This window comes from Patiria miniata, unplaced genomic scaffold (assembly GCF_015706575.1).
Source record: "Patiria miniata isolate m_02_andy unplaced genomic scaffold, ASM1570657v1 HiC_scaffold_5, whole genome shotgun sequence".
Lineage (NCBI taxonomy): Eukaryota > Metazoa > Echinodermata > Asteroidea > Valvatida > Asterinidae > Patiria > Patiria miniata.
The window spans coordinates 39,513,794-39,528,697 of record NW_024037072.1 but is presented as its reverse complement, the minus strand read 5'-3'; the positions used below and the strand labels follow the sequence as shown (position 1 = coordinate 39,528,697).

At 38.7% G+C, this 14,904-nt stretch overlaps 1 protein-coding gene across 2 annotated transcripts; it reads right to left on the bottom strand.

The window, feature by feature from the left end:
* Positions 1 to 247: 247 nt before the first annotated feature.
* LOC119742019 (amino acid transporter AVT1I-like) lies at positions 248 to 13,327 on the bottom strand. Of its 2 annotated transcripts, XM_038218025.1 has the most exons (9): positions 13,055 to 13,327; positions 10,738 to 10,877; positions 9,972 to 10,068; positions 9,061 to 9,217; positions 7,165 to 7,350; positions 5,896 to 6,170; positions 3,515 to 3,736; positions 2,700 to 2,886; positions 248 to 2,066 (listed from the first exon to the last, which is right to left on the bottom strand). In XM_038218025.1, the coding sequence occupies exons 2-9, from the start codon at positions 10,849 to 10,851 to the stop codon at positions 1,907 to 1,909; spliced, it is 1,398 nt and encodes a 465-aa protein (XP_038073953.1). In that variant the 5' UTR covers positions 10,852 to 10,877; positions 13,055 to 13,327; the 3' UTR covers positions 248 to 1,906. The 2 variants fall into 2 exon arrangements, with proteins under 2 accessions (XP_038073953.1, XP_038073955.1); XM_038218027.1 differs by lacking the exon at positions 13,055 to 13,327 and having other exon boundaries at positions 10,738 to 11,131.
* Between the last annotated feature and the right edge of the window lie 1,577 nt (positions 13,328 to 14,904).

Below are 14,904 nucleotides of genomic sequence, written 5' to 3'. Positions count from 1 at the left end.
AACTTCGATGGGGGCACGTACTGTTCAATCCGACGATCATGAACACAATGAAGAAAGCCAATATACATGTACATTGTACTCTGTCCGAATGCTGTGCACAGGAGGAGATTAATTGTTACCAGTAGGGCCTAGTTATTTATTTTTTTTTTTTTGGGGGGGGGAGTGTCACAGTGGGGGGGGGGGGGGGGGTTCCACATTAATTTTTAGATACTTCTATGAAAACAATGTGTCACAGCTGGGGGTTTCCGACACCCAAATCCCCCTCTGGATCTGCGCCTGTGTGGGTAGGCCTCTTCTTGACTTCTAATTAAAATAACAACAAATAATATTCACAAAAATAATACATCCGCTGAAAAAAAAAGAAAACACTTCATCACCCATCTCTTGTGATTGACTCAACGTTCTCGAACCTCGGTGGTTCCAAACTACAATGATTGAAGGCCGAAACTCAGAACTAAATAGTCGGTGACTATAAAACAATATATTTTTACTGTTTTCTTGTCTAAAATAGCTTTTGGAAGGGGTTTAAATCCTCATAACATTTCCAAAGTTTCAGTTATAAAAAAAATAAATTTGATTATTTCTATATCTGTGTGGCTAAGTTGCATTACGTAAGAATCCACTTGCACCTTTTAATTCACCGTTTAAAGTGATCAATGTCATACTAGCGTCGGCAACGTTAGTCAGCCGCTGTGCTCTGGTCCTGCCACTACTAACGGTTATTAAAGTTCTAATTACAAACACCAAAGAACACTCTGCCATGTTAAATCAAAATTAGGACCTATGTTGAAGATTTCATCCCATAATATTTGGCAACCACGTGATAAAACAACTAAAAATCTTTTCGAAATTCAATTAAGTCTTTAGCCTACTGACTACAGATAAGCAACATCTTTGCTCAGAATATGAAAATGAGCAAAACGTTACATAGAAAAAAGCTATATGTATACATAAAATGACTTATATATGAGATTTAATTCTGGAATAAATAATATTTATCTTGCACAACTTCCTTCTCCATGTTATGTAAAATTAAACACAAAATAGAACATAATAATATGAGAGTGAGAAATATTCATAAAAACTAGCAAATGCCAGTTATTAGTCTACACAAACGACAATTGCATTTTTTTTTAGTAAAAGCATTATGCTTGACTCATTATTGTTTTCTACAGGGTGAGTCAAAAAGGAAACCCAAATGGCAGGACCAATTGTTTTAACGAAGTTCTCCATGTAGCGCTATCAAAATCTAGGATATATAAGCCCAATTATATACAAAGCTTTTTTTAGTACGAGAATCATTCAAATCACTTACGTACTTTTTCAGTTTCGGAATTTTAAACACAACTACCGTTTTAAAGTTCTGTCCACGGATTACAAAAAAGGATGTTGTTTCAGAAAAACGAAAATGTGAATTGTTTTCGTTTTGCTGAAAAGAACACACGCCTTTTTTTGATCCGTGGACAGAACCTTTATTTTTGGGTTGGGTTTATAACGCTAAATGCATAACTTTATTAAGTAAATGGTCCTGCCATTTGGGTTTTCTTTTTTGCTCTTACTGAAAAGCATTCACTTAACAAACGCTTGATTCTGCTGAATTAATTGCAAAGCCGTTTTTTTTTAACAAAATGGAGTCCTTTTTGTGTACAAACACAAAACAGTACATTAATGAATGTAATCTGCTAAATGCTTTTTTGAGTTAAAAAAAACAGACTATACTTTCTAAACAAGTAAAGCTCCAATGTGTTCTGCTGACGAAGTCCCAGTTACCCAAAATATCAAACTTTATCAGTCAGCAATGTCATACAAAGATTACAAAGTTTGTTTTTTTATTTCAAAACCAAAATAACTAAAAATGGTTAAAAAGTTTAAAAGGACGGTCTCGCGAAAAAGGGTAAAATTCTACTCAGAGTCTAGCTTGGGTCGCGTTGACGTAACACGGCACCGTGAACGCCGTCTTACCACGGACGATGGCTGTCCCAGTGCCGAACAAAATGGCGCCTATTAGGCAAGGAGTTGCTCCAATGATGATGACGCAGACGACTGTTTCGAGGGTGTAGAGTTTTCTGCAACGGTTGAAATTATATAATAAAAGTGTTTAATGATTTATGACTATTTGGAGTGGCATGTCAATTTTGAGGCTCTCATATTGTCAATTTTGAGGCTCTCATCCAAGGCCCGTTCAAAATATGCTACGTTCACACGTAACATATTGTATTAACACTGAATAATCGTGCTAGTGTAACAAGATATGTGCATGGGCGACGCGGGGGGGGGGGGCGGCAAAGCAACCCAAAAAGGGGGAGGAAACTCGAAAGAAAAACAAAAAAAGAGGTGTGAAGTCATATTGCTTCGAATTTAATACACATTTAACAAAATGGGCACCCGCAGGGGTGTCATTGGGGCTGGGGTGGACAAAATGTCCCCGCCCGCTCTCGAAGAATGATAAATTGAGAATATGCTAGAGAAGGTACAGGGATTTTTGGGGGAAATGTGCTTTGCCCACCCCCCCCCCCCCCCCACCCCCACCCCCATCAAAATTCCTGGCGATGCCCATGGGGATGTGAAGGAAATGCTTTTCATATAGACATACACAATTTTGAGAACATTACTATGATGCAGATCTCGATTATCGAATTGCCTTCATGCAACGAAGAGTTAAATGAAAACATTATGAAAAGACAGAATGAGATACATACGAGGGTACTTCTTGGTATATTCTCCGCAAGCGTAGGTAGCAGAGGCAAGGCACTATCAAGGCAAGGATGGGCGTAAGGAATCCGCCAGAGATGGAAGACAAGAGCGTGAAGTGAGGCAGTGTCTCTTGGACGAAGATCTGCCCGAGGAGCACCGAGGAGCGAAGAACCACTCGCTTCCAGCTAAAATCTGAGGGATAAAGGGAAGGGGAGATTCAATTAAAAGCGATTCTTGGACCGCTTTGTGGCTGTGCAATTACAGTTTCGAACTGCAAGCCGAACTGAGCTTCCCGAGTCGGAACTACTATTGGCTCCGGGCGGCACTAACACACGTCTCTCTCGATTGTAGATTCAGACGCTTGCGCTATTGCTTGTGGTAGCCAAGAAATTCGGAAGCGAGCTAATAATCACAGGAAAAGTCCTTAGCTTTTTTCCTTGAGAAATGCAACCTTTGCTTGTTAATATATTATTATTATTATTATTATAATAATATGAAATATAGGCCTAAAGCTTTTCTTGAAAATGTTTGAAAAGTTTCATGCCACATTTTTCCCGTTATCTGTCCTCATACTTTCCAGGCTAGCCCATGTATGTTCTATCACTATATACTACACTCAAAGATACAGACAGTATCTCACGATTACAATTACATCTAGGCCTATATGTAGTTGGTGTGGAAATTTTTAGTTGCTCAAATCATTCGTTTACAATGGCAGTTTGGGATTGGGAGATTGAAATTTATTACAGGCTATATTCATGAACTTTATACTACGGGAACCGGACACGAAATCTGAAAAGAAATTTGCCAATGTGCTTACCTGTTGGTATATTTAGAACCTCTTCCAAATACTGGAACAGCGGGTTGTTCACCAGCAAGACGCCACCAGCCAGATGGACCAAGATGAGCAGAGCAGCGACTTTCTTGAGGGCGTCCTCCGGTAGCAAGTCGAAGACGATGGCGGTACCCGTCACGTTGGTCAGCGTGTCGCCGAAAATGATGAGCAAGACCAGCATCATGGGCAGGGCGAGGAATAACGTCACTGCAATGATACACAAGAATAAGGGGAATTTAACAGAGCTTTCTAAGTACAAGCATTTGCTGAGCACGGAAAAGATACGGCTAAACAAAACAGTAGGGTCATCATGGGCAGGGCGAGGAATAACGTCACTGCAATGATACACAAGAATAAGGGGAATTTAACAGAGCTTTCTAAGTACAAGCATTTGCTGAGCACGGAAAAGATACGGCTAAACAAAACAGTAGGGTCTCGGACCAAGAAACTGAAACTGCTGACTTAGGATTTGTGCGCCTGTTCTTCAAGCGTGAGCACATGAATTCTGCGCTTACCGTATACCAATGAGCACAGACAAGATACGGGATGTATGCAAGCGGGCATTTGGCTGAACAAATGGAAAATGTATGAAATATTCGAAACTGCACGCATCGCAATCCTCAAATGTGGTATGAATTAAAGAGGACAACCTTTCATTTGAGTGATGTGCCAGTGAGATGGATGGAGTATGGTTAAATTCCTTTATTTTTTTTCAAACTGTGGCTTGCACCCTACAAGGGCGGATCCAGGGGGGGGGGGGCAAAGGGGGCCATGCCCCCCCCCCCAAAAAAAAACGAAACCATTTTTTTTTTTTTTATGTAACATCGCAATAAAGGCAGGCAATGAGTACACCACCATCTTTTCCTCAAAAAAACATTGGTTTAAAGTGGTCAGAAATTGCCTCAGATCGCACCACAGAGCATCTAGAATCCAAAAAAAATTTCGGGGCCCTTAAGCGGGCCCCGAACCCCACGCCGTAATTTTTTTGACCCACTTTTTTTGGGGGACCAATTTTTTTGGCCCCCCCCCTAAAATTGTGTTCTGGATCCGCCCTTGGCACCCTAATGATGTAAGCGCATGCACAGTATGGGGAACTTTCAAATACAGGGTATTTGAATTTTTGTTAATTTGTTTCCTGTCCATGTTACATCTGACATCTATGATTTTATAATTCTGGTGCACTCCTTAGTGCAATCGTCCTCCAAGAGTGATTGTGAATATAGCAAACCACCTACCCAGCAAATAAACAATAAATGTTTGAAGCCATTCGTAGTGATACTTCAGTGGCAAAATACAAAGCACCTAGGTAACAGGGACAGACAAAGATCACACTTTGGACCCAAAAAATACAGGTTGATCCATATCTTCGTACACTGATCATACGTTGAAGATATGACTTCATTTTAAAATATCCTGCTTGCAAGGAACGCAACGGAACGGATTGAGAGTGTTGTACGAGTTTGGGAATCCATTTTTGGAAGCTCATTATGCTTTGAATTGGTGAAATATTATACCAGTGCACAATTATAATGCAAATGCTCTACCAGACGCCAAACCCTTTAAAAACACCCATTGCGGTTGAGTGTTTTAACCAATGTATATAGTACAATGATATAATTATACCAGTGATACACAAGTCATGCTATTATTATACCAGTGTACATGTACAATAATGCAAATATAATACCAGATGGCAAAGCCATAAAAACAAACTATCGGGGCAGTTTAGTGTAACAAAAGTGAATATTTATAGGTTACAATTATATGCAATTATAGGCCTATATTATAATAGGAAGCATTTTGTTCGGATCAGATCACACTGGAAGAAATAATGATGACTGGATGCATATCTGCATAACAGTTATTTGTGATGATTATTTTGCCCACAAAAATTAGCGCAGATGTAGTAGGCACAAACATTAATTGTCGGAGCCAGAATTGAAGAAGTGAATCAAGCGCGCGCTCTCCAGGCACAATAACAAAATTATTCAAAATAAAAGGATGAAATGGCCTAAGATGGGAATATTTCTTAGGAACTATTTTGTGCTACTTTATAATACCCTTAAGTGTATGAAAACTAATTGACATAACTTTATGATTAATTTTACTAAGAAGTGCACTTCTTTAATCATTAAATGAAAATTGAAAGTAAGGTATAATGGGACACAAAGGTGCATTTTCAAGAATTGCATGAAAACAAATTATGTTTCACTCGCCCTTTGAAGAAAGCTGAATATCGCAGTTAAAACAAAGCCCTTCCGCACTCTGGATTCGCCAATAATAACAAGGGAAACATCGACAAACAACCGGAAATCTATAGGACGGACAGACGAAGACACTGGTTCTATTATTGCGCTTGCACTCACGTAGGTCAGCAATGATGATGGCTTTAGTGAAGCCCTGTGGCTGTTGCATGTCTTGTTGCAAAGTCGGAATAACACTGTGCTGTCCCATCAGCCAGAAAACCGTCCCGGCTACTTCAGCGAGGTGCAGAAAATCGCTCTCTCCGTGAAGCTCTCCATGGGTGGTGACCGTGGTGTTGCTAGTCCCCTTGGACATGGAATCGCCAGCCACAAATATTGATATGATGACGAAAATCACAGACAGGACGACGGTGAAAAAGCTGCCTGCTAATACCAACCTGTCGGACGGAGAAACAATTAAAAACAACATTTTTTTTCTGGTATAAAACACTACAGTTTGGTTTATCGGAAGTGCACGGGCAATGTGGCTTCAAAGCCTGCTGTAACCCTTTTTATACAGCTAACATTTTTTGTTGGACAAAAATTTAAAAATCAAAAAAATAACATTGACAGTACATTTACAAAATATATGGCAAATATATAAATTTTAAAAAATAAGGGAGGCGGGCATGAAGCTTGCTCGGGCCTACATGTTTACATGGCAACAACCTAAGGCCGTACATTTTTATTCTCATTGAAGTTCTATTTTCGGCAGTGCTATTTTCGGCATGTTTTTCAATTGTACAATACATAAAAAGATCAACTTTACAAGCAGATGAAATAAATTGCGAATTTGCAACAGGGGTGTTTTTTTATGCAGTTTTATAACCTAATGGAAATCACTCCTCTATCGAAACACATAATAAAGGCAATAATTTTGAAAGACCAAGAAGAGTTCAAAGTGTGGTAAGTGCTTTTTTATTCACAATAAAGGATTTTAGCTGCGGGATATAGCGGCTCAACGAATCATCATGTCTCTCTGTTAGTTCGTTAGAGATAGTTAGTAAAAAAACGCTGACAATTGTTTATTGCACTTCATTATATATTTGACCGATTTCAACCGAACTTTGTCAAAAGTATCAGTACCCCAGCTCTAACATGTCACATGACCAAACTGGGGTCAAAGTTCATTATTGGGTCACCAGCGTCAAAAATTGATTTTTTTTTAAACTGAAAACACTGCTCCTTTCAGAAATTACATGGCACAGTCATGCGACTCATGCATGAACACGAACGAATTCGTTGGCCCGAGCTTCCGAGATATTTCCGATCCAGCTTGTCAGTTTCAGAATAATTCTCTGGGACTCTGGGAAATCCAGATCAAATGAAACGTTTCAGCAGAGCTCGGACACACGAATTTTCTAACGAATAAATATTGCTGAAAATACCAACCAGAAATTCTTTGGAGTAGCTAGCCACAGAAAGGGACAGATGATTACCCCAAACACAGGAGGCCAGTAGCACAGAGTACCTTCCAGTGCGGGCCCGCCTATCGTTAGGGTCATTTCAGTGAAGCCCATGAGAAAAACAATGGCGTTGGTGAAGCAAGCGACAGCTACTAAAACATTGACAACACCTCTGGGGGATAAAAACATAATAATAAATAACATTTTAAATTACGAAGATTATGATGCAATGGGAGACAATCGGTGTCGATTTTAAATAAGGGACCCTTCCCTTTTGATTAGCATGTTTGAAGGCATATAGGATCATTTGCATTTATCCCATAAGTGACCTACCGATTTATTGTCAAAAAATTACTTGGATTAAATATTGTATTGTATTGTTTTATTTCCATTTGTCACAAATTAATATAATGCAAATGCAACAGATTATTTACTACAACAATAACTAAAATTAATAGAATGATAATACATGTAAAACACTTTGATCAATTAAACATAAATGGTGACAGATGGGGGAACCAGGAAAAAAGCCTAAGCTTATACAGAGCCTGGTCCCGTTTGTGAATAACTTATGAAATAAACAACAATTATAGCTATAATTTAAAACAGTGGTCAATAAATTAATTAATTAATTATTTACTTGGCATAATAGTAGAAAAACTGAAGGAAATTAAAATATACATGTACCAATTTACAATATAACATTTGATTATGATGGAGTGTGACTTATACAAATGCGAATTATGGGTGCACGTCTTATATAATACCGGAAATAAGTAGGTTTTTTTTTAGATATCTTTTGAATTTATGCACAGTCCGAAAGAAGGGTATAGGGGTAAGCTGATTCTAAAGAAGAGGGCCTTGGTGTCCAACTGTTTTCATGAATGATGCGGTCCTAGCCTTGCCAATGTGAATTTTTTTGGCTGATCTTGTGTTATGTAAATGGACATCTAGATTCCTCACAAACATGGACCTGATATTTGTAGGTAGTAGTTTGCCTTCGAATTCAAACATTAGGATTCCTAGATGGTATTTGTACAGTTCAAAAATATTCAGTGTTTTATATTGTCTAAAAAGGGGCGCAGAGCGTGGAACTGGTACTAAACACCACGTGAAATTCTTCCGTCTGGCTTGCTGTTATTTTGCATAATGACAAGTAGCTGTATAGCTACGATAGCTTGTGCCATAATGTTGTTTTAGTTAGTCTTTAAAATGCTACCTTCACTATCTATATGTAACTTGCAGACTAACACAGCTGTATTCATCTTTGTCATTAAGAAGAAATCAAGAAATATAGTTCATTTCCAACGATCAGTCAATTGACTGATTTTTGGAAATAAAGAGTCCATAGAAGAAATAGTGTTTCGTGATCCAAAGATTGTGCACGGTTCTTCACATGGGCGTCGTAAGGGGGGGGGGGGGCCAAGGGAGCGCTTGCTCCCCCCGGAAAAGACACCCACAAAAAAAAGAGAAAAAAGAGGGGAAAACAGAGGAAAATGATAAATCGAGAATATGTTGGGAAATACAGGGATTGTAGGGGAAAACGTGTTTTGCCCCCCCCCCCGCCCTCTAGAAAACAAATCTTGGGGACGCCCATGGTACTAATGTCTCGAAAAGTGTTTTATCTATATTGAGCTGAAATTGCAACAGGTTAGGTTTTTAACCTTCTTCTTTGGATTTTGACATCAAGAAAATGCATGAAAAGTCAATGATCCTATACATGCCTCCTTCAAGGCAGTTTAAGAATAGTATCAACATTCAAGCCTAGGACCTATTTCAGGGTTAACGTTTCAGAGCATGAAACATAAAGCTCTCATTGACTCCTAAAGTCCAACTCATTTTCTCCCCTGCCAGTTTCTGAGAGAAGAATCAAAAATCCTACCGTGCCCAGTCACCGAAGGCCTCCTGGCCAATAGCGCCGTACGGATGCCGCTCACTGCCCCACTTCGCCCGTACCATATTCCAGCAGCGACCCAATATGATCGACGTGTACAGCAAGGCGGCATACAAAAGGCCGAAGAGCAAGAAACCAACCCAACCTTTCAGGAAAGATTTTAAAACATTCATTTCAAACCAATTTTTGTTTATAAATTATGGTTTATGGGCTTCGTGCTTAGGTACCTCCTCAACGATAAGAAAATAAGAGTTGGGGAGACCAATGGGAGAGACCATAATCGTTTGTGTGCATATTCCAATTCAATTGATTTTGGGCAATTTAAAACAATTTTCCCCATGAGTCTATGCCAGAATGTCTTATGAGCTTCGTGCAAAGGTGCCCACTTAACGGTAAGAAAAAGAAAGCTGCAGGAGGCCACTGGAAGAGACCATGTTGTTTTTGTGGCTATTCAAATGCATTGACCCGCTCGAATGCAAATAATAAAATATCTTTTCATGAGCATACAAAATTATGATGTGATTCCCACAGATGATGTAGAAAGCACTGCTGCATTGATTTGGATTTGTGGCTGCAATGCAGTGCACAATTATTAGGCTTAATTTTACTATGGTTTCAATTCAATTCAATTCAATTTATTTATTCTCATCATGTAAAAACATGAAACTTGTCTCCTCGTTCTGCACACGTATAGTCATATACACATTTAAAAACTTCACATTAAAACCATAAAAACATATACATGTATGTACAAATAGACGTAACAATATGGAAAAAAACTGACAAGAGTACACGTAACCAGAAATAGAACAACAAATTTAGCCTATTTAAATAAATAAATGAATAAAATATCCGTTGTGTAATGCCAAAGTTCAAATATGATTCACGACGTCACTCACCGGTGCTAACGACAAGAACGTCGACGGCTAGAAAACCTAGACCGGCACAAATACCCGATATGGAAACAGCTGTCTGCCACATATTGATGCCATCTGCCTGTGGTGTCAAATATTATTACAGAACTTGATAACGGTGTATAAATTAGGAAATAACGGTTGAGTGGTCCTGGTTGGTTTTAAAAAAAAAGCACAATAAAAAAAAAATAATAATAATAATGCTAACACCTGTGTTCTGTAGTTTTATATGTTCATATGCTACGTGTTAATGCACTCAAACCCCCAACAAGTGTATGGTCTAGCTGTACTGTAAATTCTCCGCTGTAGGGTTTATCTAAACAATAATAGAAGATCACACTCGTGTGATTCACCCGGGTTAGTTGAATGTCTTACTGTTTCACATATTGTGTCCAAATATCCATATTTTTTTTCTAGTGTATGAAACACTATCAACTGGGTATGCTGTTGCTGCATGCATGGCCACACTTTTCTGTTTTCTCATTAACTGCATTCATGCAGAGAGGTCGCCTGTTGACTTACTGCCATGTACTAAAACAACAGTTTGAAGCATAAAAAAATTGCAAGATTCTGGCATATTTGTAAGCAGAAGCTATATGTAATTGTATATAACACTGTCTTTTACGCCTTTAATGAGTCACAGTTTTGGCCACGAATGTGGGAACGGGCATTAGAATTAAAACCAACCACGCATCAAAGCACAATCCAAAAATTATATTAAATGGGCCCTTTAACTTGACCAATAACTTACATTAGAAGATTCGCTGTCTTTGGTATCCTTTTCATCTCCTGACGTATTTCCCGTGCTGACATGTTGCGACCTCTCGATCAGTCTTAATGTTTGGCCGTCTGTTGATTCGGCCATTCTGCTGTTTTCCTCTTATCAACAAACTACAACAGAATATGGCACAACAAACAAGACTCCAAAATCAGCAGACCCTACAACAGTGCCACTGCCTGTTAGGCAATATAAAGTAGGCCCTATGAGTTCAAATATTCAATCGTTGTGATCGGCTACTTTTTTGTTGTGTTCTCTCGTTCCAGTTGCCAGCATTGGCATTGCTCCTTTCATTCTGAATTTACAGATCATCGGTCATGCAGGGATATAACAATATTGTCTGCGATATACTGTGTATACTTTTCTATCAAACGACAAATTGAGTAGGTGTAAATTATTGCTGGTATACCTGCATGTACAGCGAACGTACTTATTTTTTTTGCCCCGCAGCGAACAACCTGTAAAATGACATATCTTCAGATCAGTTAAAAAGTTTCATTTTTTTTGTAAAGCTATCACAAGAGAAAACGTTATAATAAATACCACTGATATAATGAGTGGAGTATGAACTTTTAACTGTAACCGTCGGACCAGCCAGAATCCATAACGTTGTGTGTGGCTGAGCTGTTTTCTGGTTACTTATCCTGTCATGACAATGTCATAGTGACCAGTCTTCAAAGGGTAGCTAAAGAAAAGAATATTTCTAATTTTGTTCTGAACAGAATTTGTACATATTTGAAATAAGAAATGGTTTAATTGTCGCTCTCGGTATCGGTTTTCTTGGTTCTTCCGTCTCCGGCTTGGGTTTCAGGAAACGTTTGGCTTCAGCTCAATATACATGTATATTCATGATTTAGGAACATCAATTCCTAAAACTTGTTGAGGCGAACGGTTCGAGTGTTTCAATTTTGTGTGGACATTGAGGACTTCTAAAATATAATCCTTGGGCCAGCCAAAGACGAAGAGGGAGATGAAAAAAACAACATTTTAGGTTTAGAAAACGCGTTCTCGATTTACAACAATTGCTCACTGACGTTTGTAACAAATGAATACAGCTTAAGTGTAGGCTATTCCATATACTGCGCTTTTACCAAATGACGGAAACACGCTGTTTTAAAAATGACAAGTACTAAGTTTGAATTTATCGAAAGATGATGTACTCCGGAAGATGATGAGGAGATATCGCAACAATCAAATGCCCGGGCAAATTCTACATCTGTCATCAATTTGGATTAAACAAATAAGTCGAGAATTCTGCAAATTGCAACGTGCACAAAACTTTATGTTGTTTTCCCTAAACCTAACTTTGACAGTTTTCAGCAATTTTGGTGCGGTTATATGGAACGGCTAACCTGCTAAGGTCCAGAATGGATCTTCTATTGATGGTTTGATATACGTAAATACGAAATTTCATGTTAAAAGTCTTTTTTTTTTCATGTTCATAATTGCTTATTTTGCCATTAATTTTTACCAGTGCTATTTTACAGAACAACTTACCTGTTTGGGTCAAGAATGAATCACGAACGGTTTTATAAACGTAATGGGCGGGGAGGGGGTTGAAGAAAAATATTTCTTTAAGGCCAAAAAAAATAAATAAGTCGGTCTCTGGTCAGCGCGCGCGTCGATTTTAACCATGGGCGTCAATCTTTTTTTTTCAAAGATGTTCCGCGGTAGCTCCAACAGCGCCCTCTATTGCCGCACCTCCTCAATTTTTTTTTACCAAAGAGCACCGAGGAATGGGAAATTGCACCAAGGCAAATGATCGAGAGAACCAAGGCAAATTATGGAGGACACCAATGTTCATGAGGACACCAAAAAAGCAAAATAGTACCCCACCTTGTCTGTACAATCCAAGCTTGAAGGAAAAAAAAAAAAAAAAAAAAAAGCCGCGTCCCCGCGTCAATTCTGGAACTTTGGTCTGACCAGACACCGAATATTTTTGTTTATTTGGCCTAATGTACATTTTTACCATCTTAATAATTAATCATTATTATTGTTATATTAATTGTTCATTTTACTATTTTACCATTTTATATTATTTTTCTCTCACTATTGTTAAATGTTTTCATTTCTTATCACAGGACCATAATGTAAAACAGCCTTTGAGCTGATTGTTTGTGTCCTGTATAAAGATTTTGAAATAAATTAATCAATACATAAATGAACTGGCTGCATCAGACTTGGCCTAGCTATGCTGGGGCATGCCACGCACTGCGATTTATGTGGTTCCACACATTACCAAATAATTTGGACACGAGTACATTCAACTACACCATCCAAACTGACTTACCTCACTGGAGGAAAGTACTCCTTCAATGTCTGGTCGCACATGTACCGTTTGGTCTAAACTATGAGTTAATCATTGCTGAAAACGGGCGGTGCAGACCACAGTAATGTTAAGGCGAACGGACGAGGAACTGTATATTCGTTCAAACAATTTATATCCTCAGTCATCTGAATGAGTTTGAATTGTTCGCGCAACAAAAGGCTTCCCTGTCCCGTATACAATCGCGGCGGTGCAGACCACCGTGATTTGAACGGAATACGGTCTACTATGTGTGATGTATGGGACGGGTGCGTGTGCAAACACATTCCTGAGTCACATGAAATAATTATAATAACACCGAACGTTGGTTTCCACTCAGCCTGCTGAAAAGTACGAAAGCCCGATAGTGCCATCCCCTTTTTTTGGCAGCAGTTGTTTTTTTCCGAGAACAGTGATTTTTTTTCAGAGCAGTTTATTGGGTTTTTTAAGAGAGCAGTTACTATTTTTCCTGAGCAGTTATTTTTTCCAGAGCAATTGTTTTTTCCAGTGCAGTTTTTTTTTCAAGAGCAGTTGATATTATTTTAGAAGGGGGGCCAGGGGGCGGGGTGGTTTCCGGGAAGAGGCAAGCGATAAAAAAACACTCTAGCGGCGAATGCTTAAAAAGTCTCCAACTTCCCTGAATGGAAACCAGCTACAGGTTTTTAAATAAATTCATTCATAATTTCATTTATTAATTTCATTTTTAAATGAACAATTTATTTAAAATGGATTGTTTACTTAAAAATACGGTTGAGCCATAAACAATAATAAATGTGATGGAAATAATCGGGGTCAATTGTTGTTTACATTACCAACCTTAATTCTGAATCTTGTCGATACTCATATCCTGTGCTCACAAGCTTAATACAGAAAAAAAAAACTTTTTATAATAGGCACTATAAGGCATTTCCTAATGAAACAGGTAGGTGTGATCCTATTAATCACAGAATTAACTGATTTTAAATGTTACAAATTGTCATGATTTTCCACACACACACAAAAAACCAGTTAAGCGGCTTAAACTAGGTTTTCACGTTCAGTGCATGGGGAAAATCTATTTGTTTTTTACCTACCTGCCGTGCGAGGCGCCCTTCCCCATCGTGACCTTTGAGCTAGTACTTCCTGCTTCACTTTTGTGAGCTGACTCCCATCTTTGACTGCATGCGCATGCACAGGCACAGTCTAGGCGTTCGCGCGCGAAACGTGTGTTTACTGAGGTAAAAAAAAATGTTCTCGAAAACAAAATAACTGCTCTGGGAAAAAAATTCTCTCGGCGAAAAAAAATGATTGCTCTGAAAAAAAAAATAACTGCTCTGAAAAAAAATTATAGCTGCTCTGGAGAAAAAATTTGCTCTGGAAAAAAAATAAAATGGTGGCACCAACGGGCTTTCGTAGAAAAGAACTTAACGACAACCATTGTCCACAATTGTGTACAGGTACGTCACTATGTTCGTGGTTCAACAAAATGGTGACGACCTTCATTGTAAAAAAAAACAGATGGCGCCCTGTATTATCCTTGTCAAGCATTAATTGGTGGCGAATTTATCGATTTTCGACTATAAACACACGGCGTGTTGGATCTTAATCGTCGGATATATAATTACATTGTATGGCGGACACAAAAATAGGGAGCTATTGTGAGGGAATACATTCAGACGCGGATCCAGGAGGGGGGTCCATAGAAATTCATAAAAAGCAATGCTTCCCCCCCCCCCCCCTCCCTGCTGTGACCCCCCAAAAATTATACTGATATTAATATACGCCTGTGCACAAAATATGGACAGGGCCTGCTGGGTTTAGGGGATATTTGGCTATAATGTTAATAATCGTCGGAT